At 49.9% G+C, this 25,658-nt stretch overlaps 1 protein-coding gene across 15 annotated transcripts in view; it reads right to left on the bottom strand.

Moving 5' to 3' along the window:
- Positions 1 to 1,769: 1,769 nt before the first annotated feature.
- DUSP26 (dual specificity phosphatase 26) overlaps positions 1,770 to 25,658 on the bottom strand; it is a 41,469-nt gene continuing 17,580 nt past the window's right edge. For 4 of the 15 annotated variants that reach the window (XM_055696208.1, XM_027803737.2, XM_055696210.1 and 1 more), the window contains 8 exons: positions 11,428 to 11,627; positions 8,600 to 8,702; positions 8,065 to 8,133; positions 7,194 to 7,380; positions 5,916 to 6,074; positions 3,556 to 3,828; positions 2,963 to 3,171; positions 1,770 to 2,551 (listed from right to left, as the gene is read on the bottom strand). In XM_055696208.1, coding sequence (XP_055552183.1) covers positions 2,352 to 2,551; positions 2,963 to 3,171; positions 3,556 to 3,734 — 588 coding nt within the window. In that variant the 5' untranslated portion in view covers positions 3,735 to 3,828; positions 5,916 to 6,074; positions 7,194 to 7,380; ... (1 more) ...; positions 8,600 to 8,702; positions 11,428 to 11,627 and the 3' untranslated portion in view covers positions 1,770 to 2,351. The other 11 variants (XM_027803747.2, XM_027803739.2, XM_027803738.2 and 8 more) reach the window with 11 other exon arrangements.

Here is a 25,658-nt window from a genome sequence, read left to right as displayed (position 1 = left end):
GCAGAACCGCTCTGCCCTGGCCCAGGTTTGGATGACGGGCCGCACGGGCCGCCTGGCGGGAGCCCAGCCCGTCCCTGTGGACGCACCAGCCCTCTGGGGGAGCCTCCCAGGAGGCACCGAGCCACCTTGTGCAGGGATGGTTTGGGACACGGTCACCATCTCCACCCAAGCTGTGGACCCTGCAGGTGACCAGTGACCACGAGGGCAGCGTGGTGCTGCAAAATGGCTCCCCGTGCCCCCGCATGCCCCATGTCAGGGATGACAGCATCGTGGGCTCCACATGTCCTCGCCAGCAACAGCTCCAAGGATTGGGCAGGTTTCTGCTGCCAGTGGCTGGGGCTGTGCTGCCAGCCCTCCTGAAACCAGGGAACGTTCCCACACCATGCTTTGATCTCCCAACACACGTGCCTGACCGCTGCAGGCACACAGTGAGGTACGGCACACCGCTGGCTCCGTCAGTGATTTTGCTCACTGGATTAGTTTGCTGATCCTCCAAACACAACCCCCCCCGCGTGCTCAGAGCCTCCCTGATCCCAGCTTTGTCAAACAACGGCCACGCTCTGCATTCAGGGGCCGACTGGCAGCAGGCTGCAGAAAGGGAGCTGCGCAGCAGCAAGGAGCACAAAGCAGAATTGCAAAATCCGACAGGAGGCATTTCACACCCCCCAGGCCCTTGTCAAGCTGCAATCCTCACCACCAAACCTTCTGGCACACCCGACAGTGCCGGCAGCACCCAGCGTCGCTGCAGAGCACGACCAGCCCCTGTGCATTGCCCAACACCAGTTCCTCCTTGCCTCGGTGTCTGCAGCCCTTGCTCGGCGTAACCTTAGCCCCGCTGCCGTCCGTCGATCTGTTCTGTCTGCCAGCGCCTTTCTGGGATGATGCTGTGCCCTGAGCACCCCCGTGGCACCTCAGGGGCCTGTAAGACAGAGACCCCCGCCCAGGAGCTGGGCAACACACACTGAGTGCACAGCTGCTGCAAATGAGTTTGCTCTCCCTATTGCACCTGAGCTACAGGCAGCCGTTCCGCGGAGCAGGATGGCGCGGGCCACCAGGCAGCAGTGACGGGGTGCTCCAGCACGGGCCTTGGCGCGCCCCAAGCCCAGCAGCTCACCCTGCATGGCCATCGGGCCCCTCTCACAACGTGTTTACGAGGTCTCGGCACAACATACAGCTGCAGCCGAGCGCTGCTTCACGTGCTCTCAGGAAGCGGAGGAAGAATGGGGCTATAATAAGAGCAGGCAGACAATGGGCGCTGGCAGCGTGCAGAGGCGGCCCAGCACCCGCGGGGCCACCCAGCACCCATGTGGCTGGTGCCACCATGGACAATGGCTCCTGGTCCTGGCCACCCTCCTGGGGCTCGGCTCGCCCATCCCCTCTGCAAGCCGCAGGGGTGCTGCTCCCAGCGGACAGCCGGCCCTCCGGCACGCCTGGGTGGCTAGCTAGCCTGGTGCCTGCTTGCCTTTGGGAGACCGACATCGCCACCTTGTGATGGATGGCAACCCTGGTGACCACCAGCCCAGCCCTGCTTTTCACCGGGAGCCCCCCTTTCTGTCCCCAGTGCTGGAAAAGAAACGCGGCAGGGAGGTCCGGCACAGGCACTGGCCACCAGCGGGGTCTGACAGATCCAGCTCCTGGGCTGAGAGACTGGGAGGGCTCAGGTCCATCTCAGCCCGGCGCACCTGGGGTGTCGCTCTCCCACCGCCTCTGGAGACAGATCCCAGCCCGAACACGTAAAGGCTGTCCCAAAGCACACATGGAGCGGCCAGGCTTTTTCCTTAGCGCTGTCTTTATTCGTACAGGTTAACACTAGGCATGGAGGACATCCAAACACTACGACAAAAGGCCTGTTCGCCCGAGCTCACACACCAGACCGATTTCACATGGCTACACAGACCAAAAATGAATGGGAAACAAGACAAGGGACACGCAGAGCTTCAGTCTCCTGGGAAGGTGGGACAGGACTGGCTAGGCAAATGCATCCACCACGCGGGAGAATGAAGCCTTGAAGGCTTCCCGGAGCCAACAGGGGTAGAGTAACCTGTAACATGGGGCTGAGTCCCTCCGGAGGCATCTCGGAGCGAGTAGAGGCTGGGAAGGAGGCTATACGTTAGGCCCACCTAGGTGGCCAGACTGCAGGTTGAGGGCCTATGCTTTACCACTAGGAATAGCTCGCATGTCTGGGACCCCCTTAGCTGAGGGGGAGGCCCAGGGGCTAGCTGCGTGTGACCCATTAGCTGCCAAGCGTCTGCGCCGGGAGGAAAGCCCCCTCTCTGCCACTCAGCGGGCATCAGGGTCAAGTGAGCACCGCACACACGATGCTCCCACCACACAGCTCCTCTTGTCCTCCTTCACGCGCTCCTCTTCAGCCTCAGGGCATTGTCCAGGGCGACCAGCTGGCGCAAGAAACCCCGGTTGGGGATGATACCGCGGTGGTCCTTGACGGTCTTTATGGCTTCTACAAGGGGCATGTGGTGGCGGATCATGAGGTAGGCGAGGACCAAGGTGGCCGACCTGCTCACCCCGACAGCACAGTGCACAAGGATCCTTCCTGGGGGTGAAACACAGGGGCTGTGTCACAGCAGACCAAATATCCCAAAGGAGCGAGGACCCAGAGATTTGCCATGGTGCATCCTGGAGCCCATGGTGGCTCAGCCGCGCAGCCTCCGGGCTCGGGTGCAGGGCCTCTGTTACAGCAGGGCTGCGCTGCACTGGGGTCCCCCTCCTGGCAAAGGGTTCCAGTGTATCGTGATCTCCCCAAACAGACCAAATAGGACCAGCACTGGGGGGGCAGTGCTCTCACCTAGCCTGCTCCCTCTTTGGAGACACCATGCCAGGCTAGAAATACTTCTGTTTTCTAGGATGCTTAGCAATAGGATGCCAGTCCAGCTTCCCATCTCCCCGAGGCAGTTTCTTCCCATCCCAGCTCCCCACTTCTCTCCCAGAAATCTTTACCACCAACCTTCGTTCAGCGCTTGGTGGATGAAGTCAGCTGCAGGATAAAAGTAGGGGCTCATGTCGAAGGAAGGCGAGTCATGGGCCTCGATGCCCAGGTAGCGGATGCCCGTGCCCTCATAGTACTCGGCACCCCCCCTCCACTTGCTGTGCGAAGCGTTGAGGATGTGGGTGATGCGCAGGTGAGCCAGCTCGCGCCGGTTGGCTGCTATATCTCTGCAGAGAATAAGAAACAGTGCGGAGGTGCACAAGCTTAGTTAAAGTTTCCAAGGACAGTGTAAGGGATGGAGGATAAGAACAGAGCCAAACAGTTACATTTGAGAAAGCTGGGTGCAAAGGAAGAGTGCCAGACTGGTAATATTCCTGAACTTTAAGTCAGTCTCACAGTCCCCGACTCCACGGGCACTCCACCTCCGCCTGCCGCACCACAGCAATGCTCTGAACGCTCCACACCGCCGTGCTTATGACCTTCCTCCTCCTTCGTATCACAACCACCATGTCCTCCTCTCCCCCACATTTCCCAGCCTCTCCCTCCCAGATTTCCCCATTTCACAAAAATACCCCTGAACCCCCCAGTTCCTGCCCCCTTCCAATACATACTGATCGCCCAGGTAGAGTCCCGGCCAGACCTCATCAGCATGATTACAGGCTGTCTTTCCCGTGTACAGCAACCTTTCAAGCTCAAAGACGCTGAGGATGGGGTGGTTGTTGCGCTCTTCCCGTGAGCCACGGCTTGGTGACCTGGTGCCATTCCTGGAGAACCTGGACAGGAAAGCCATTGGGGCTGCCGAGACCCACAAGGCATACCTGTGGGTTCGTGAAGGCCGGAGAGTGGCCTGGAGGTCACTTCTGCTGCTGCTGCCACCCACGGTCCTGTCATGGAAGCAGTGGAGATGCCATTAGAAGAACTGGGGACCTCTCACTCCACCCCTTTTGCAGAAATACTGGCCCAAAGCAGCCAGTTCTCACCTTCCAGGTGAGAGGGCTGTGTCAAGTCAGCTACCCAGTGGTTCCCAGTGTGAGACAGAGCATCACCTGCACTCCCTTCCAAGAAGCAATACCGCTGGGGAGAAGTTGATGATGCCAGGGCTGGAGAGGGAAGCCAGAAAGGCAGCCAGATTGCTGACTCTCCACAGACAGAGGTTTTGCTCCAGCCCCATGACTTTGGGTCGAGGCCACATTGGCAGGAGATGTTCTACACAGGACCACCTTCCTTCCGAGCTGGCTCTGGGGCTTTGCCTGCCAGCGGGACAATGCCAGCTCGAGAACTGATGCTGCCAACCTGCGATCAGAAGCAACGAAAGGCGGCCAGGTCTGGGCAAGCCACCAGGACTGGGGAGGAAAAGCCCCCAAACAGGTGGAGGATTCCATATGGCACCGCACAGAGTCTGGCCAGGACCCAGACTCCTATGGACCAGGCACAAAAACTTGCAGGGAGAGAGAGGCAGGATTAACCCCTCCAAATACAGCAGTCCTGCTGCTGCGTTTGAACATTCGGGACTGGTTTGGGGTGGGAAGAGTTAATTTCAGGGGATGAGAAAGCTCATTTTACTGAGCAGATCCTCTAGGACATATCTCTGCTCTCAAACCTTTAGATCACGCCGATACTTGTCACACATCTGCAAGAAACCTCCCTGGACAGCCTTACCCACGTGGAGCAGTCAGCAGTCCCCGCAGCCAGATGTTCAGCACAGCTGCTTTTTTTTGCTTGTTTGCTGCTGCCCCAGTGACAGACCGGCACCCCCAACATGAGAACAGGATTCTCTTTCCCACCATCACTGCCGCTGCCCTGAGCTGTGCTGGAAGGTGTGCGGAGAGCATCCCACCACAGCCCCCCCGCAGCAGCTCAGCGCTGGCCGCTTGTCTCTGGGGCCCGGGGGAGGAAACGCAGCGACCTCGGGCTGGCCAGGCTGGGTCAGAGCCCGCCTGTCCGCCTTGACATCTCGCCTAAGGTGCCGGCCAGCGGCCAACGGTGCAGAAGCAAGAAGCTTCCAGCCATTTCTTGGCAATGGGCAGAGGAGGAAAACATTGCAAGGGCATGGGGGAGCTCAGCAGGAGCCCAGAGAGACTCACGGATGTCTCCATCCCTGCTCCGTGTTCCAGGGTGGCAGTTCAGACCCTGCCTGGTGTCCTGGGGCACTGCACAGGACAGGTCATCCCTGCTCGCGCTGCTCGTCCCTGGCACCCAGCACCCCACGCTCCCCCAGCACGGGGTACGGGCCCGCTCTCGCCCTGACATACCTCCCCTGCCCCGATGAATTTAGGACTCCGTCACACTGGGAATCCAGACTTGGCAGACCCCACCTGGGAAAGGCACTCGGCATGGCCATGTGCCGGGGCCCTTAAACCTTGTGTGACCTTGGCTGCAGCACAGCCACATGCCACCAGCCCCGGGCAGCGTTAAGAAGCAAACAGCAGAAGGGTCTGAAAAAAGCAACTGAATCATCAGTATAAGGCTGTAACTAGCCAAATAGCAGACCCTCTCATTGCTACAGCTGGCTGGGAAAATCACAATCCACACCTATCCTGGGATGCAGCTCCAGAAACCTCAGGCCCAAAGCTGGCTTCCAGCATCCCACCCCCAACACACCACCAGGCCAGCACCCCCGAAGTGCTTCAGGGGAAGAGAAACTGCCCCACATCCAAGAGCTCAGAATAGACCCCAAAGCACTCCTGGCACCCAAAACCCTCACAGGCATTGGCTGTGCCCCCCCTTTCGGAAGCCAAGCCCCAAGGCTTGTACCCCGCTTGCCCAAGCACGCTCATGGCTGCCTCTGGAGCCCCTCTGCCAGTCGTGCCATGCTCGGAGGGAGGGGAGAAACAGCCGGAGCCTGCCTGGATGCACAGAGCAAGCTCTGAAGAGGCATCGCTGAACGAGCGCGGGCTGCTCAGCCCTGCACACTCTGCAGACAGACAGACAGACACACAGGAGGAAGGAGACGCCCACCCCGTTACTCTACCTTTGTAAGGGCTGTGATTTCTCGGCTCAAAGCGAGTGTTGTAGTCAGATCCAGTCGGCCATGTCTTCCTGCTGCTGCCGCCGCTGCTGTAGAAAGGCTGATGTATGAACATCTATTTTAAGCCATGACATGTCCAGAGGCAGGTTTGTTTATATCATGCTGTGCATGGATGGATAAAGGAGGAATGAGGGAGACAGGCACAAATGCAGAGATCACATGCAAGCATGCACAGCCATACACATAAGTGCCCATTACTACGCAGATAAAAACAACAGCAACAATAACATATCAAAATTCTCCTGCCAGCTTTTCTCTCACTCCTCCTCCAGAACACCAAATGCCACAGGCGTGCAGAGAAGGAGAGAAGAAAATGCTGATAAAGTGCTGCTGATGACATGATTACCCATATCATAAATCTGTAACCGTCTCCAGGGGATGCTTCTTCATAATTTTTTTACAGTTGACCTTGTCCTCCCCCCTTGCTAGGGTCCCTTTGGCAGAGCCAGGGCTTGGTGACATTTTCTTCATTTGCTAAGAAAATAAGCCAGGGGGGAGGACGTATGTAGTGAGATGATAAACTACTTACAAATTTATGTCAAAGTCAGGGAATACTTTTTCTGAGGGTGAAAAAAGAAAAAAAAAAGAGGAAACTCAAAGACTGAAGCTTTTTGTTTTGACATTTTCTAAATGATAGCCTTCATTTCAGAAGTGCTGCAATATTTCAGTTAAACATTTTCCAGGAAGAATATTCTCCTTTTCCCTTTGAAGTGCTGGCTTTCAATTTAAAAGTTCGACTCAAACCAGAAAGTAGGAGTGTGGTTGGAAAAACAACCTGAGGAAGAGCTGAAACTTGCTGTTCCAGGCCAAATGACACATCCTAAGATTTACGGTGCTCCCTCCCCCACTCCTATTTGATTAAACCCCAGGAATATTTCCCGTTTTGTTTTCAGCTGAACTTGTGTTTATCCCACGATACAATCTCAGAAGCTTCAGGGATAAATTCAGCATCACCAGACACCCATCCTGTCCCACCTACACTTGAGTATGTGCATGCAGTGAGGCTTAGCTGGGCTTTTTCAGCATCCATCACAGACAGCAAGGTCCCAGGAGTGCAGCCTCCAAGCAGAACGCGCCTTTCAGTACACTGCGGGCCTGGGTTTTCCCCCCATCGCGTATAACTAAGTGATAGGGTTGTCTGGGGCTGTGCTGGAGGCTAACAGTGTAGGTGGCTTCAAAAAGACTTTGGACACACCTGGATTTCAGATTTTTCAGCCTTACCCCATGAAGTTCTGGATACAGCTTCAGCCTTGGGTGTTGATAAAGCCCCAGAATCTGGAAGACATGCTCAGGAAGGTATTTGGGATATAGCCGGCTCTTAACTGCTTTCCCCAGGCAGTAACTGCTGGCCGCTGTAGGAGCTGGGTATCCGGGACGATGGACTTTTTGTGTTCCGGTTCCTTTGCGCCTGCAGAAATATTCAGCTGGTGCTAAGTCCCAGGAGAGACCCCCATGCAAGACTCGGAGTTCTCAGAGCTGCAGATCCAGGGGTCCCCATAAGCCCTCCTGCCAGCTACACTCACCTGATCCTCATGAAACAGGGGCTCCAGCTCCATCCATCCCAAACGCTCCTTAGCAATCAGCTCTGCTGGGCAAACACCCCCAGGCTGCCTGCACCCAGGGCTGACTGGCTCCATGTCCACCAGCCACGCTGGGACAGCAGGTGTGACATGTCAGGTAGCTACACTGCCACCAGTTGCAGGCAGAGAGGCAGAGCTACTAGGTACAGCCCGGCAGGGTGGCCAGGAGCAGCCTCCACCTCTCCTGGATGGCCTCCAAAGGCTCCTGCCCCCAGGGAATGCTGCGTCTGCTCGGGGCAGCAGGCAGCAAGGGGAAGTGGCTTCTGTGCAACACATGAGAAGCAGCACCCAGGAACCTGATTTATCCCCTTCCTTTATGGTCCGCATCAGTTCCTCCATGCCCAGACTGCCAGGGGCACAGAGGTGACAGTGAGGGACAGACCCCAGGAGGTTCTGGGTGCGGGCTGGCTTTGCTGTCCTCACTGCGCTAGCGGTACTTCACTGCTGTGTCATGCTGCCAGCCTGGGAAGAGCCTGTCCTGTGCCCTGAATAAGGGGGTTGATTCCACTTACCTGCAGAAAGGTTGAGCTCTTCACTTTTGCCCGGCAGCGCTCCTCCAGGAAAGCAGGGGTTGAAGTGACCTAAAAGGAAATTTGCATTTTCACAGCTCTACGAGACACCTTTAATGTGCACAAGCAGAAGCCATGTCCCTCCCTGCACCAAGGAATCGCATTCCCAGTAGTCTGTAAAATGTGCTTCTAAACAGAAGTGCCTACAACCCCCATCACAAAAGGTTAAATCTGAATTTGAAAAAACGACATGAAATAAAATTAGGTGGATAAATGTTTTGGCAGAGCACTGCCTGCAGGGAACTTACTGGTCATTTAAACAGAGGATTAGTAGTTGTTATGTTTTTATTCCAATAATAATACTGGAATTGCTTTGTAAAGCAGCCAGAAGTCCCCAACAAAGCCAGTGACTGCTTCTTAGATAATGAAATCTCAGATGCCTTGAAATGCCTGGGCAGCTGCATCAAGGGAAAGTGTCAGCAATCTATCTTTTTATAAGGGAAGTTTCTTAGACACAAACCAGACCTCTTTGCCTCACCTCCTCTCCTTGTTTTCCATAAACGTCAGGGCTGTAGCAGAGACCGAGTTGCTCCTTGCTCCCCGGCAGGATTTATCAGCTCAGTACATTGTTTCTGAAGCTCCTGTCCTTGAAGACAAGAGGCCACTCAGAGCACTGGAAGTGGTCTGCAGGCTCAGCATGGGCACAAACACCGTGCGGGCTTTGTTGTGACTTTCACATACATCTTGCTCAGTTTCCCCAGCTCCTTCTAATCACCCCCAGGTCAGAGCCCTGTCTCTCACCTGTTTTGCCCTGGAAGAGCCCTGAGAAGCAAAAACCGCTCTGAGAATTAATCACCAAGGCACAAGGAGAGAATTTAAAAGACAAACCCCCAAACTCTCTCTTCCTCCTGGCAGCGATTCTCTCAAAAGCTGTTCCCTCTGGGAAGCATCCAGCTGCAGGACGGGACACAAAGGCGTCCTGCAACCTCACTTCCCTGCAAGCTTTATTGCTCCATGATGCTCACTAGCTGAGAAGGATCATCTGGTCCTTGGCAGATAAAGATTGTGCGGGAGCACGGCTGCGGAGACACAGAGAGATGGGTCTGGCTTCCCGCAGGCACGGGCACCACTGCAGAGTCCCTGTAGGGCTGGGTGGTTTAAGGACAGCACTGGCCGAGATTTCCTGTATCCCCTGACTGGCACACTTGTCTGCTGGGGGGGGGGCGGGGGGGCTGCTGTTACCACAGGGGTGGGATGCTGGCAGCTATGATATCCCTACATCCCAGCTATTGTCAAAAACTGCTGTGCACAGCAGGCCCGCAGCAGTGAGGGTAGAGCAGCTGTTTTCAGCTCAATTAAAGCCAAAATCAGCTCCCAGCAGAGCAAGCGGGGCACCCGCTGCTCCCAGCTCTCCCCCCTCCTCCAAGGTTGAGCTTGGAGCAGGGAGGAATCAGGGTTGGGGTCTGCAAAACCCACAAGCGAGCTACGATAAAGGGCTGCTTGGAAAAGTTCACAGATCCAACCACTGGAGGCTGCTCTGGTTATACATAAATCACCACCATGCGCATCGTCAGACATGGAAAACCCAACACGGGGAAGTAAAGGGCAGGGGTGAGAGAGTTTCAGAGCTGCTATTTCCTGGCTTTAGACTCCCCATGCATGCAAATTCACCACGGTCTTCACAGCTCTGTTTTAAATATCAGAGATCGATAACTCCACGCACTAAATGCTGCATGTCCAAAAGCCACCTGGAAGGCACAGGAGCCAGACTATTATACTCAGCCATAAGCAGAAAGAATGTACGTACTTCATCCGACGTGTTATTTGATGGACCCACTGCAAAGGAGGGTGGCAGGCGGAGGGAGTGCAAAGGGCACAGACAGCTGCAGCGTTACAAGGTAGAATTAAGCCTACTGTAAGTTAACAGGGTAAGAAGGTGTTGTTGTTGAGAAGGGTAGTGCAGGACGGCAGAGCAGCATTACAGCCACGTAGTTAAGAGGGTTGGAACAAATGGGGTTTGCTTGGCACTGAAACGGCCCAGGAGGGATTGGGCGCTCGGCTGAGGGGGCAATAACTACCAGCCGTGGGAGGTAAATCCACCACCCACACCGTGGCACAGGCTTTTCTCTGACTGCACCATGAAGGAGGCATTGTAGAGGCGGCGTCCACTGCAGGCTGCCTCGGAAAATATCACCGAAAATTTATCTGAAAAGGCTAAGGTCATGTGGCCAGTCAGTCCAGGGTAGGATCAATTCTCTATCAAAGTAATGAAGTAATAAAGAGTAATCTTCACTCTCTACTTGCCTACCTTTACGTCAGGGATAAAGATTTCTTTTGGGGCTCCTTACATACTGTAGCAGTCTGGAAAGAAATTGCAAAGCTCAAGGTGACCACCCTGCTGGGGACTCTCCCCACATCCAGCCCACCCTCCCCAGCCTATTCACCCTCAGCACCTCTGTGACAGAACTTGTGTGCTGTTGAATCATTTCCCAGCCCCCAAATAAATATCTGCTTCCCTGTAAGAAATGTGATCGAAGGTAATAAACCCTTGGAAGAGAGGATGTGCAAGTAACACAAACCCTCTGTGCCCATTCTAGTAGCGTCAGCCAGAAAGTTAAAGCCTCGTCACTTGGCTGTATTGATTCGGTGCTGGAGGGGGCCACTTGAGTTCTGGCAATGCTGAGATATTTTCCATTAAAAGAAAGAAAAAGGAAAAAAGAGGAGGAGGAAATAACAGGCACCAGACTCATTGTCCGACAGCTGTAAAACCTGCAGAGCCTCAATTTGCGAGGAAGCAGCCCTTGTCCAGAGGGAGAAAGACAGCTGCTTGTTTTGTTGCAAACTTGCAGTGTTTATGATTACTTAGCGGGGAGACTCTGAATTGCTCGTGGACGCATTTTGCCTGTCATCCACTGTCTTGTTAATGTCAGAAGCAGCCTGGGATAGATTTGAGTTGGTACAGCACAAGAAGGAAGAAAAAAAAAATCAAAGAAAAAAAACCCAGCTGAAAAACAGTAAGTTGCTGGCAAAATACGCTGTGAAATCCTAATGCTTTCTGTTTAACTGTTCCCTTCAGCTTGTCACATCTTGTTAGCAGAGCAGGCTGGGGCACAGTCCAAGCCTTCTTGAAGCTGGTGGGAGGTTTGCTGTTGACCTGATACTCATTGTGTTTCAACGCTCGGAAAGACGTCAAATGGAAGAGAACTACCCGCATCCCCCCAGAAAGGAGCACAGCCGAGACATTCACGATCCCCATTAGCAAGGAGTTTGAGCTACACTTTTTGAAGGCTAAGATGAAAGGTCATATCTGTCTTGCATAGCAAAGCGATCTTCAAAATAGAGCCAATCAACGCTAGAAACCAGTACCTCAAAGGCAGAGGGTTGGGAGCATGGCACATGTCTGTCTGGACGGCTCAGTGACACGCCAACGTATCTGCACAGTGCAGCTCAAATCCATGTGTGCAAAGCTGCACGCTCCCAGCACGGAGTGCTGATCAGTCTGCATGACACCTCTGACTCTAGAAGCTCAAGTTTTGCTCTTGCAAATCCAAAATCCTTAGGGAAATCTGCTTGGGAGAAAAAAGGAATTATATTTACGTCAGGGTGGAAATTGGGGCCAAGTCCCTAGGAAATTCACACTGACTTCATTCAGGGAGGCTGGGACTTGTCTGTGATTATGTCTCTTCTCGAGTGTTCTTGGACCAAGAGCTAGTCATTATGAACGTGGACACGCAGCAGCACTGTCTTTTTCAGGCCTGTGGCTGCTGTTAACACAAGGCATTTCTATTCACTGTGTCTGTGGTACTAAGAACTGCAGCAGCCCGGCTACAATTTCTGAAGCAGCAAGAACAGCTTAGGAGCTCAAATATAAAGTCAGTGAGAGTTGGGCACCTAATTCATTTCAATCTTCTTTCTAATTCCTAGCCTTAGGGCTTTGAGGAAGTGGTTGGTTTGATTTGATGAAGAAAAAAGCTGCTCCATTAGCAGGTCTGATGTTTGAGAGGTTTCTTTCAGCCTGTGATGAATCCCAGCACCCTCCATCAGGCCACACTTGCTGCTAGATCCTATTTTCCCTTCAGTGACATTATGTCTTAAACAGGCTTTCACTGTAATAACATTTGCAGTAATGAAATCACCCGGCTGTATGGTCTTCTTTTAACAGCAAAAATATCTGAGTTGGCTACAAAGGGAGATTTAAATGTCACACAGAATGTGCTGTATGTGTCCATCAGAAGATAAGGTTTCTCTTTGTTGATGAACGGAGACGCAATGGTGACTGCTGGGCGTGCGGAGCACAAAGGCTCACCCAGGCTCCTTGAATAGGGAATGAGAAGGCTCGGCGGGTGGGGGAGCGGGGCATGGGGTAAGGGAAACACGGCTAATACAGAAAGCTTTTAAAATCCTATACTGGCTATAGGGCTTCTAAAGATGTAACAATGGCAAGGCACTAAATTTGCAAGTGAAATGAATCAAAATCAGCTCCTCTCTTTCCTTCTGAGTTCAGGGCTTGCTCTCGAACAGCAGCTGGCTGGACGGGATTGGGAAGTGAGGAAGGGAAGGATCGCTAAACTGGGAAAGAACAATCCCAGCAATGACGCTCTAGAAAGCTTGTAGAGGCCTCGGCAAGCCAACAGTTGAGGGACGCAAACTCCAATACCCAAGGATCCAGGAGAGTGGCACGGCTCCACTCACACTCAGCCCCTCCAGCACTCCCTAGCCCCGATGGCCAGCTGCCCTCCACGCAGTGGCAAGGAGATGTGCCTCTAGTGCCCACTTCAAACAAAGCCGCCCGGATCTCCAGCAGGAACCCTTAACCACCCTCCTGCCTTGGCTGTATGAGAACGATGCAGCTACAACCTTTGCGTTGCTTATCCAAGTTAACAAGCAGGACACCCCTGAAGTCCGTGTCTCAGCACCAGCGTGAAACCAGCCCAAATGAGACCAGAATCCACATGTGAACTTCATATCTGCATAGGATATTCAGCTCATTATGAAATGAAAAATGTCAGCAGGGGGGAAAAATTGCACTGGGTCAACCCAGAATGAACAATTTAAGTTAACTAACTGCAACAAAATGTTTTGCCATTTCTTAACTAGTTCATTTTCTTAGGACAAATGCAGGCACATTGGCTCTCCCCAGTAGACAGAAATTCTGATTTTCATTGCAGGCAGTCAGGTTTATGTGGGTCTGATTTGCTGCAGCTGATTAGACCCCAAACTGATACTTCAAATTAGATTGTCAGGAATAGCCCTCCTTTTGAAAATTTGGCTGCTTGATTTCATAGTATGGGAGTTTGTTCTTGCTTATCCCCAGGAAAGCTCTCACTTGATTGATTGATTTATTCCAATAAAAAGCTAAAAATTCCCAGTTCCATCAAAGCCAGTTGTAAAACTCTCAACATCTTAAAGACAGGATTTTACCAGCACACTTAGCTGTGCCTCAGGGTTATTGGTTTTTTTCTCTCTCTTTTTTTTTTTTTTTTTATTATTATTATTATTTTGAGAAACAGCTCTGTCAACAACTTGAAGGGTTACATTAGAAACCATTGCATTTCGCTGCTGGCTCTTAATGGTAACATGACTTGTACCTCCAGCTTGGCTTTCCATCTGCTGCTAGCAGAGACAGTAATGTTACAGTCAACATGGAAAGTACTCATGTTCCAAGGAGAGGATAGTAATAATGTAAGAAGGAAAACATATTAGAGCTGATGATTTAGCCTCAGAAAGGGCAGATCCTATCGTCTGGTATGCCCTATAGCACGGCTATGAAAAGAATAACCTTTCCTCTGCAGGAATGTTTGGTGCAATGGGAAGAGGGACCAATTTTCCACCTCTCTTTTTTGCACGAATGATAATTTTAGCAAAAGAAGTAAAGGTCATGAAGGACAAAAGATTGGGAGGTGGTAAAAAACAAACCTTCTCCTTCCTCCCCAAAGACCTGACAGTCTGAGCTGCTTTGCCTAATAGAAACAGGCAGCAAAGAACATTTTGGCTTTAATAATTCTGATTATTCCACAGTATTGTGAAATAAATTAGAAATCCAAATGAAATCAGTGTCCCATGGCACTAGGAAATGTACAGTCACAGAATGCAGGTATCTAAATCTATCCTGAGTTCTGTCTTGCATAGACAAGACAGAAAATAATAGAAAATATGCTTAGAAACAGGAGAGAAAATTAAAGCATACACTTCTGCACAGTGACTGCTGCAAAGTCATGCAGGGAGCTGAAGCAAAACCAGCCCTGAACCTGAGCCTCCTGCACACCTCCAACGCCACAGCTTTCCTCTTTCTAACTCTTCTGTAACTGATGAGCATGTTTCCCTGTTCCCCCTCTGCCCTTCTCCTGAGGGATATGCAGCTGTGATGACTTGACTCGGAAGCTTCGGCAGCTCTCAGTCACTCGGGAACCGAGGGCCTTCGGAGCTGGGAAATGCCAAGGGATCGGACACTTAACAGGCTGTGAAATCCATGAAGATTTGATGCGGCCCCAGGGGCGTCGGTGTGGCTTCCATAGAGACGCTGCCCCATGGGAGAGATCTGACTGTAAGCAGGAAAGAAACTTGCTTTTATTTACAGTAAGGGAGCAGAAAATCCCCAGCCCTCACCATAAGGGCCAGCGTTAACCCTGAGCACAGCATTCGAAGATCCAGAGGTCGGTAACAGCTGTTCACGAAGCCGGTGAGCAGGAAGACCATTCATACAGCCACATAAGAGAACAAGGACCAAAAATAGACCTTCTCATAGAGGCAGCTATTTATCAGTCTCCTCATCCATCACGCTGAAGGATGAAAGGCCAAATAAATGACCCTGCTACTGGCCGCTATTATTCCAGCGCTACACAGAGGAAGGCACTTGGCTGAGCCTGGGGGGCCAGAGCCTGCCTTGCAGAAAGCACTTGGACTAACAGGCAATGACAGCAGGTAAACAAGCGTGTCCAGGTGAGGCCGTCCTGGAGAGGGGAGTCTCTGCTGTGCAGTGGCTCTTGGCTGACTTATGCTGCCCAGAGGTAGCAGGTGGAATGAAGCTCTTCCTCCAACTCCACAACTTGTTTCTCAGCCACAACAGTGCTAACCTGGTCTCAATGGGCTGTTATCTCCCCACACAGACCTGGGAGAGCCAGTGCTCGAGCAAAAGCCGTTCCTCCCTCTTCTCAGCGCAATAGCAAATGCAGAATTAGTGGCATCTGTTTGATCACGGTCATCCCTGTTCTGCCAAGGGGTACGTTTTCCACCATCCAGTCCTCCTTTCACAGCCAGTCCTGGAGCTATGGCAGAAATCCAAAGAGCGGCCATCAGCGCAGGACCTACCTTTATCTTCTGCATGCACCTGGCAGGCATTCATGGAAATATTCTCACAGCTGAGGTTGACAGCGCTTTAGCAAGGGAGGATGAGCCACCTGCAGCCGGTGTTCAAATGAATGCCCATGGGAGAGAAGCGTAACAGCAAGTGCTGCCATACCCATCATTAAAATGCAGAAAGTGGGACACAGAGACACTAAAGGAAAAACCCACAAAGATCTTTTGCAAGGTCCTAAGTCTTACCAGGCGACTCACAAAGGGAAACTATCTCACTCTTGAGTCACTGCCTGAAGGACCCCATCTCTGTTAATTGCCTTTCCTGCATATGCACAAATAGCGGTGTTGATTGCACTCTGTTAGATGGCCCCTGTGCGCTTTGGGCAGTACCAGCCAAGCATTGCAAAGTCCATCTATCTTCACGTTTCTTGCTTTCACTGATATACAATGTCACATGGAAGCTTGAGGCAGAGCAGGAAATTAAAGCAGATTTCCCAGTGTGATCCCTTTCTCCGAATCCCTCCTCACCTCGCCTCACCAGCGGGCTTACACAAACTCACCGGGGCAAATCTCGGCCGGTGTGGCACTGCATGGCTGAAGGAGAACCGGAGCAGTATCAAAAGGCTGGGCTGTATTTGTATGACAACCAGCTCTGGTATTTGCAGGATCACATCTCCGAGCTATGAGATACACATGCACGGGGGCAGACAGTGCCTGCTTCAAAGAATTTGCACATAAGTAGCCAAAGGAGAATAGAAAGGAAACATGTCTGTTTTACAGGTAGAGAGCTGAGGCAGGAAGAGATTAGCCGACTTGCACCATTTGTGTAAGAAAATTGACTCAATTCAGGAAAAAAAGTAAGCTCTCCTAAGCCAAAGCCCTTACCTACCATGACATCCTTGTCAGTCACCTGGACACCTGACTGCAAGCACCTGCTGTGGCAGCACAGGCCAGCGTGCCAGTGGCATCCTCTTCTCTAACACAGGGTTTAAGAGCTGCAGCTCTGCATCATGCAGTCCCTTTTTTGGCTTTACTGCCATCATATGCTGACAGATACTTTACGAGCCTGGGGACCCAACTCCTTCTGTTCACTTCAAAATCACTTTGTTGAGCAAACAGAGGCAAGGGGTGAGCAGAGCTGGTGCGTCTCCCAGGCAAGGCTGGGCTCTTTTGGGTTGAATCTTTTGTTCTTTTCCCTCACTGCTTCTGCTGGCTTTGGCGATCTTTCTTCATAAGTTTCCCAAAAGTGACAAGGGCAATTTATTATGTGCGCACAAGGCCTTGGGAATCTCCTGGAGACATATCATTCCTGCTATTATCCTCCTCACATGAGGAGCCGTTGTTCTTGTCAAGCTTGCTTGCTTCCTCCCTTGCAAAGAGAAGAAAGGATGCTGGGGATTTTTCATTAATCATTTTTACGCCAAGAGCTGCAGCTCCCGTCTGCATTCTGATCACTTCTGATCTCTGCCACCATTTTTCATGGTAGCACTTATGAGGATTGTTTTATGCTGCTGGTTCGAGGTGCGTTAATGACCAACCATTCAGTGTCCAGAGCAAAGCCTTAAATTTAATGTACACTCCAGTGGGGAAAAATCTATTACAGCTATACATCTTCTTTCTTGCTGTTCTTCTTCAAGGAAGGTGCCAGTTGCAAAGTGGGGGCGGGGGGTGAGGGGGAAAGGCTGGCAGGAGGAGTTTGGTTTATGGTGAAAAGGAGGAAGAAGCAAGCAGAGGTTTCTGCGCTTGAGCTAGGGCTTGGAGCTGTCACGGTTGAAAACTGGAAGAGCCAGTCAAGGCATGGCCAAGTGGGAAGGGACAATATTGCCAAAACATAATGATTCCAGCTGATGAGAGCTCAGTGTGTCCTAATTTCTGGTCCATGAGGTTTACCTCATGCTGCTTCTGACGGTGCGCCAGGGTCTCTGAGGCTGATCCCTGACAGACTGCTCTTCTTTTCTGTGTGCCTTGGGACAGCACCAAGCGCAGAGCGCTTCCTTCACGCTCACGGCCTCTCCACACGATCTCTCAGGACAACAAAGCCAGTCTGCAAGGTTACACAAGGCTGAGGCTGAATTAGCTTTGTCCTGCTCAGGCTTTGATTTCTTCACCTCCCTGGACAGTCCCAGTTTCTAAAAACCGCATTTATGAGTCCAATAGGTGATTATTAATAATGAAAAAAAGCCTACTTCTGTCACCTGAGCTCCAAGTCCTTTAGAAAGGCAGCAGGACCAAGCAGCGTTCTCCCATTTCCTCTCCAGAGAATGGTGAAAATGTGCTGTATCTAAAAATAACACTAAAACTGGACCTTGAATACGTCCCTTCCTTTTGCTGTGTCTCTGGACTCTTCCCAGCTACTGTCTATCTTGTGTGCTAATTTTGTGCTGGCTCTCTCTGCAGCAGAACGTCAGAGCCTGATCCTGGCATCTGGGATCAATGCCCCTTCCTTAATGTGCACACACTGGCGCCTCTGTCCATGCAGAATTAATCTCAAATGTAATCTTGTCTTTTTACACGAGCGCCGGGAACTGGCTCCTACTCTGTGTGTATGTGACTGAATACACACTGCATTGTAATTCAGACCCTTTGACGTCTCATTTTAATACAAAAAGTGTAAAACATAGGAGCAAGACATTGGAAAAGACTTTCTGGACCGTGAAGTTCAGCTCTTTGAGATACAATCTCATTCATACCCTACCAAATTTTCTCTCAAAACTGTCAGACTTCCTCTCCCACTGCCCTTAGTCCAGGATCAGTCCTTCCAATGTGTAGGAGTCTCTCTAATTTCCATTGTAAGTTTACCCACAGTGAAGTTGCTCTTATACTAACAGTGTCCTCTAGCTTAAATAGCAACTTCCATGCTAACATTAACAACAATAACAGTTAATTACGAGCCTAGAGGGGCTGTTGCTGGGACCAAAAATAACCCTGGTAAGCTCAATGTATTCAAGCTGCAGGACAGTAATAAATAACATCTCAGGTTTATCAGGAATAAAATGGCTTGTCCCAGTCAGAGAGTCCAGGAGGGAGCAGAGATGCTGCAATGAGCGGAAAGCGGCGAGGCAAGCTCCTAGGGCACTGCTCAATGCGGGTGCAGTTGGACAAAGAAAAATGCAAGGAGGAAAGGAAAGAAACCTCATTCCCCTGTGTGGAGCAATTTACAGACAGCTGCTCGGTTCCCTGGGACCAGGCGGAAAAGGGGGAGAAATACGTTCTCGCTGCCTTTCAGGCTGGACCTACCTCAAACTCGTTAATGTCAATAGGAGGGAAATTGAACTGAGCTTTGTTGTAACCCTAATGAATCCTTTGCCGGTTACAGTAAATTTATTCTTTTGATTTCCCTTTCTCCCCCCATCTTGTTTCATGTGGGCTTTTTTTTTTTTCTCCCCCTTTTATTTAATGTTCCTTTTCTGGCAGCTTCTTCTTTTTATTTCTCTCCAATTTAAAACACAGTTAAAAAGCTGTGGTTGATTCCAATTAAATACCCCCTTTGGGATTACTAAAACACACACACTCACACACACACAAAGACCCCCTCTTTGATTGTTTCCACAGCAACGTATTTAAATATCTCATTCACAGTGTCCAAGTGAAGAGCTGAAGGATTTGGAGAAGCTCTTTTTCTGCTCGCTCACCTCCCTCCTCCCCCAAATTACTCATGCTATAGTTGTAACTGGTGTGATACACATATTGCACTTGCCAAGCTTTGGCTAGAATGCAGAATATATCTGAAATATGTCTACATACTCCTGGAATTCCAGAGGAGGAGGAGAATTAAGCCAATAATGTATGTCTTACAATAATACAGAGCTATTGTAATTACCTAGGAATGGTGGGAATGATAGGAAATTATCATGTCAGCAACAAGACAGGCCAAATTCTGCCATTCACTAAACAGCATATCTATAAAGTCACTCTGCTGGGAATCGTAGGGCTGTGTTTGCGAGGAGGTGGTTAAGAAAGAAGTGGAAAGGGGCTGAGCTCACGCGGTGCAGTTAACAAGAAATAATGGCAAACTATAGGTGAAGAAACTAATCTTTTGAGATCTGTCTTTCCCCATCGCAGATGCAGGACTCAGTTTCCCACTTACTCTTGCACCGCAACAGATGTGTGTATCTGAGCTTTCTGTGGGGTTAGTTCTGAGGCGTTCTGGTGGGCTCGGCAGCTTCCCTACTGAAAATAGAGTCTCATCTTGGCAAGACATAGTCAAGATGACTTTCTGAAAGGTGGGGTAAGGAACACAGCCTGTCTCTTCCTTTGTCGGTGCTTCCCTTGTGTGTGCCAGATTCCCACTAAACCCAGTGAGAATCTAATGGAGACAACTGGGCCTTCAAACATAGATTTCAGGAGATAAAGGGAGTTTCCCTCTCCTTTTCAGCAGAAAGGTCTTAAAGTTGAATGCAGAACCACACTGAGAATAGTAACCCAGTCACGAGGAAGGCTCAGTCTGTGAAATTCGTGTGCTAAGCTCTCCAGCACAGTCTCAGCAGTCGCTGGAAGAGCTGATTCAGAAATGTCCAGAAGTTCACTCTTTCTCTGCCCACAAAGTTCTTACAGAACACAAAACTACAGTGACTTTTCCGCTTGAAATCTTTCAAGTGTCTTGTCACATATTTCTGCAGGAAGCGCTTGCATTTTCCTTTCCGCTGTTGGCTCAGCAATCTGCTGTGTGTGCACGCAGCTTGTTCTGTCCTCCTGCAGTGCAAATATCCCAGGGGCTGCAGCTGGTACACAGGGCTAAGCCGGGATCTCGGGGTTCGCTCCCCACGAAGAAGTTCACCTGTGAGTGGTCTCTGTCAGCTTCTTTCACAAGGCCTTGGAGAGGCCGGACAGACTGCAGCTGGTGCGGTTTTAGCTGTTCACAGCTCTCAGCTTCTTCGGGATGGGAAGGAAAGGTCAGACCTCTCTGTGGCTGTGAGCCGCTCCCGAGGTGGCTGCAGTCATGTGTGAGTTTGTGTAGTGGCATGCTGCTGTGTGTAGTAGCGTGTGTCTGTGTTACTACATGTATCTGGTGGCACTTACGTATACGGAGGGTGATGGGGGCACATCTGCTCCAGCTCCAGCTCTGCTAGGTGAAGACAGAGGTAACACCATATCTTACAGGCAGCCAAGCGTGTTCACAGAGTTGCACATCACAGATCCAGCCACGTGTGTAGTGCTGGATCTGCAGTTTGCCTATGGACCTGCACATGAGCAATCTATAAACCCACTTTAAACACAGATGCAAGCAGGGTGGGAGGAGACGGCAGCACCTGCTGTGCCCTTGACATTTCTTCCTTCCTTCTCTGCTGAAGAAGCTGATTCCAGTGTGAACTGGTTGCTTTGCGGCTGTTAAATATTAGTTCTGCTTTAACAAAGGTGGTATTTTATCATTAAGTGTTCTGTCTCCAAGGAGGAAAAAAGCCCAAAACCAAAAGTGCATGAGTCAAATCATCATTGCAGTAATGAGTGGCGAACTCCTACAAGGCACTCATTTCACCTGCTGTTCTTTTCCCTTTCTGTTGCTTTGTGTTCACTCACTTCCTCGCTGCAAGAAACACGACTTCTGGCTGAGCTTTCCACACCCACACAATTGGCCAAATTTAAGGTATGAACATTTACAATGCAGACAGGCAGGTTTATGTGTGGCCAGCACGATTCCTGCTTGCTTTTGAGCGTTTCACATAGAAGGTGAGGCCTCTGTCTTGTCTGTCGTTTATGAACTGTTTTTCTTTAGGAAACAAACAGCAGATGTAAACGTGTCATTTTTTTTTCAGAGGAAAAATATCTGACCTCTTTGGGTTTGGTCATGCAGACTGGCATTCTTTGCAGCTCTTCAGGCCTGTTTCCTAATCTGTGAGGTTACAAAACAGCGTGGGCTCTGGGGCTGTCTCCAAAGAGCAGGGAAGGGAATAATGAATTTAGCGGATGTGTGATCTACTTGTTAAAAGAGCTCGGTATCCAACACGAGCTCTTGAGTGACCTGGTCTCATACTTCTGTTCCTTAATGGAAGCAAACCAGCTCTGGAGCTCTCTCCTTTTGGGGCTCCTCCTTAATCCCACTGAAGACAATGCATCAGAGCCCAGGACTCCTTTTAGCCACTGCTGATTTAACACAGAGTCCATCTGCAGTTTTCATTTCCCCTTGTTCTTCTTGTCCTGGAAGCTTTGAGGCAGGAGCAACTTTCAAACAGATCTGGAAAGATTCCTTAGAGATGAGGGCTCTGCAAACCTCCTGATAAATTTCTGCGTGTGTGTGTGCGTAAAGTAACATTGTCTGGTTTTGTTATTTTATTGTGGGTCTCAGCTCTGATTTTTTCTTACAATTTTAGCAGTTGAATCATGGCAAGAACATCACAATTTCCATTTTTCTTAAAAAAGGAGACAGAGAATGACAAAAGCTTGAAAACGTGAAGCAAGAGCAACTTGCAGAATCAGAAATTAGAAGATGAAGCTGCCACATGTATTATAGCATCGTTAAACTTGTAACTTTTTAAAAAGAGATCAAAATATTTCTGGAAGACACTCATAATTTCTCAATGCTTGGTAGAGACCATAGAGACTTGTGAAATAGTTCACATTTGTAAATATTTTATTCCTATGACTAAAACCCATGTGATTCAAGCACACATTGCTCCATGTTCTAGTACAAGGACTGAATAATAAATGACCGTGTTGGAAACTACCTCACCAGAAAACAGAACAAAACAACTTCACTGTGCATTATCTGACTATGAGAAGTGAGATGCTGGTAGGAGAGAGAAGGAAGACTCCTGTTCATTGTAGATCTACTCAGGGAACTCTGCAAAGACAAACATTTCATGCAACTTCCCCTTTCACCTGTTTTATTCCATTGCTGGGCTGTCATTTCAGCAACGTCTTTAACAAACAAAAACCTTATGTGAAGTTAATAGTAATTGCAGGAATTTATCACAATTGCCAATCAAGGTGTGTTGGTAAGACTCATCCTTCTTGTTTAAATTAGCTTTCACTGCACATAGACCACAAGTTGTCTGTAGGAAATAAATCCCAGGGAAATTACAGCTTTCATGGTGTTACATGACCTCAACAGCCACCTTGCAGCTTAATTCCTCTCCTCAGATACTTGGGTGGCCTATTACAGCTGTTTTCTGGAGTAGAAGAGGACAATAGCCCTCAACACAAAGCCTGAAATAATTCTCTCTGTTTCTGAATGCAGTGAGGATATCAAACAAAATGCAGGCTCGCCTTGGACAGTTTTGTAAACGAATGTGAGAACAGAAAGCCCTGGCCATGTTTACACCTTGGTCTGGTTTGCTGCTCCAAACCACGCTGCTGGCACAAATTCTGCTTTTGGCTGTGCTGATACAGCGACTTTTTTAAATGGAGACAAAACTGACACACCTACAGGCAAAATTCAAGTGTGCACACAGATGCAAATGCTTCCTCCTAGACAATTAATGCACAGAGATTTTTTACTCTCTGCTGATAATGGTGCCATGAGGAAGGTCCTTAGCTGATAGATATCAGCTGGAGATCTGACTCCGTAGGAGAGAAGGTGAGCAATTCAAACCAATAAAGGGTTGATGATTTCATTCTGCTGATAAAAGTCTATATTCCTGTCGCGTCCAGAGTTATTCTGCCAAGCACATATTCCTATTCCTAGGTTTTAGCCAAGTACATATGTCAGGAGCTATACGAACCACAGACTGATACACTTGAGAAATTAAATTAGATCGTAAAACTGCCTAGGGATTGCTGACTCTTTCCCTTGACCTAGCTGTGCATTTGGAAACAATTTATTGCTCAAGTTTTACATCTGAACATGCCCCTTTGTTTGAAGAAGAGCCCTGGCTCGTGCAGACGTGCCATGAGACTGGGACCACCTGTAGGGTAACATTAGAGAAACCAACAGGGCCACATCAAACCGTTCTCTGATTCTGTCTTACATTTCCATCTTAGATGAGTATCTGTTGCAATCAGCAGGAATCCTTCCGCTGACTTCACTGGCTTTCAGTAAGATCTGTTATTTTTAAAGGATTTTCAGCATCTAACTGCCGTTGATTTCAATGCCTGTTAGGCACCTAAATTAATTTTACAATTCTAGGCTTCAGTGATTTTTACATTGGGATAGCCTGTTAACTTGCAGTAGGGCTATTCCTGTTACACATTGCTGCGGGTAAGCTAAGGAGAGTCGGTACAGCTCCCCTGTAAGGCCTTGCTCAGCTCTGGGACAGCTTATCCTGCAATCTAACGCACCCAGCGGGGGTGATCCCATCATCCCAGCACAGCTCCTTCTCCACCTCGTCCTGTTTTCCTGCTGCTGCCTCCAGCACTGCTCCTGAACCATACTCCTGCTCCCATGTTTACTGATTGGCTCTTGTCTGATTCCGACACCTATTCCGAAAAAGGAGTGATTAATTAATAGGGCTCATCATTTTACAGGAGCTACATAAGCAAACACCTTTCCCCGCATCTCTGAATTTTCAGAGTGCCGTTCTTCCTTCCAAGGTACCCAAGTGACAGCTGCTTAAAAATCATACAGATGCCTGGCAGCTCAAACAGGAGACTGCACTGTGTCGACTAGTGCGTTAACAGAAGTAAATGCACTTAACAATTTACCTTTCCCTGGCACAATATGGAGCCTGTCATTTGTCAGGAAGTGGTGGAGCTGTGAACACACTGGGGTGTTATGAAAAAAATAACTTGGGCTCCAGCCCTCCTGACAGGAGTTGCTCAAGGGAAACGCAAAAGAAAAAAAGGAAAAGCAGCTGATATTTAATGGCTTAAGGATCAGGGAAGACACTGGGTGAAAAATAAAATGGAGTTTATGGAATAATTGCTTCTATGCACGCTTGTCTGTTCCAGAGGATGAGCCACATCAGCTCTCATAAACTGTCACAACTGATGGAGTGATTTAAAATTGCAGTGGAGCAGTACAAAAGGAATTTAAAGAGCTGTGAATAATTACTGTTGTGGGTGGCTGCGGGCTGTGCAGGCAGTGACTTGCAGATGAGACAAGCTCTGCACTGCTGCTAGCACTGTAGCTACCAGCAAGGTCTCCTATTCCCCCATCTGGAAGGACGACTGCAGACAGTGACAGTCCTTAAAAAAATCTTAACAGGGACTGCATGCAGCATGCACAGACATAATGTTCCTTTTATTTACTCCCCGCAAACTGGGAGTCACTCCACCAAGCCAGTGCATTTGTGCTTGTGTACAAATCTAGCATCAATTTTGCAGAGATGTGGTGATGTTATGGGTAAAAATGAGGTGTTGGAGGTCTTTGTCTGGATCCTGGCCCTACACCCAAAACGCTAAATGCGGCACTGAGAGGTGAACCACCAACTATGATGGCCAAGTTCAAGACAGCAGTGAGGCATGCACATCACATACTATTTAGGGGTGTAATATCAAGTAGGTAGTAACGTCGTCTGCTAGAGGTGATTTATGCAAGAATTGCAACTACTTCCCTCCGCTAACTGTAGGGGCAGTTCCATTAGCGGTCTCTGTCTCAAACCTGTATATAATCTGGATGCAGTCCCAGGCACAAACACAGGCTGGGCAGAGAATGCACTGACAGCAGCCCTGAGGAGGACTTGGGGGCTCTGGCTGATGAGAAACCCAACATGATCCAGCAATGTGCACTTGCAGCCCAGAAAGCCAATTGTATCCTGGGCTGCATCAAAAGAAGCGCGGCCAGCAGTTGAGGGAGGGGATTCTCCCCCTCTGCTCTGGTGAGACCCCACCTGCAGTTCTGTGTTCAGCTCTGGGCCCCCAACATAAGGAGGACATGGACCTGTTGGAGCAAGTCCAGAGGAGGGCCGTGAAGACGATGGGAGGGCTGGAGCACCTCTGCTATGAGGACAGGCTGCAAGAGCTGGGGTTGTTCAGCCTGGAGGAGGCTCTGGGGGGACCTTAGACCAGCCTCCCAGTACCTACAGGGGCCTACAAAAAGGTGGAAAGGGAATTTTACAAGGGATGTAGTGCTAGAACAAGGGGTAATGGCTTTAAACTGAAAGAGGTAGATTTAGATTAGGTATAACGAAGAAATTCTTCACTATGAGAGTGGTGAGGCGCTGGCACAGGCTGTCCGGAGCAGCTGTGTGTGCCCCATCCCTGGCAGTGCCCAGGGCTCGGCTGGATGGGGCTGGGGGCACCCTGGGCTGGTGGGAGGGGTCCCTGCCTGTGGCAGTGGGGTTAGAACTAGATGATGTTTAAGGTCCCTTCCAGCCCAACCCATTCTATGATTAAATCCTGGTACACCTTGAAGCCTTGATAAGATACTGGAATTCTGCACAGCTCCATTCAATTCTATTCTGATGCTTATGGACAGTCACCAATGT

This window comes from Falco cherrug, chromosome 18 (assembly GCF_023634085.1).
Source record: "Falco cherrug isolate bFalChe1 chromosome 18, bFalChe1.pri, whole genome shotgun sequence".
In the NCBI taxonomy this organism is placed as follows: domain Eukaryota; kingdom Metazoa; phylum Chordata; class Aves; order Falconiformes; family Falconidae; genus Falco; species Falco cherrug.
Note: the sequence above shows the minus strand (reverse complement) of the source record. Positions and strands in the feature narration are given on the sequence as shown.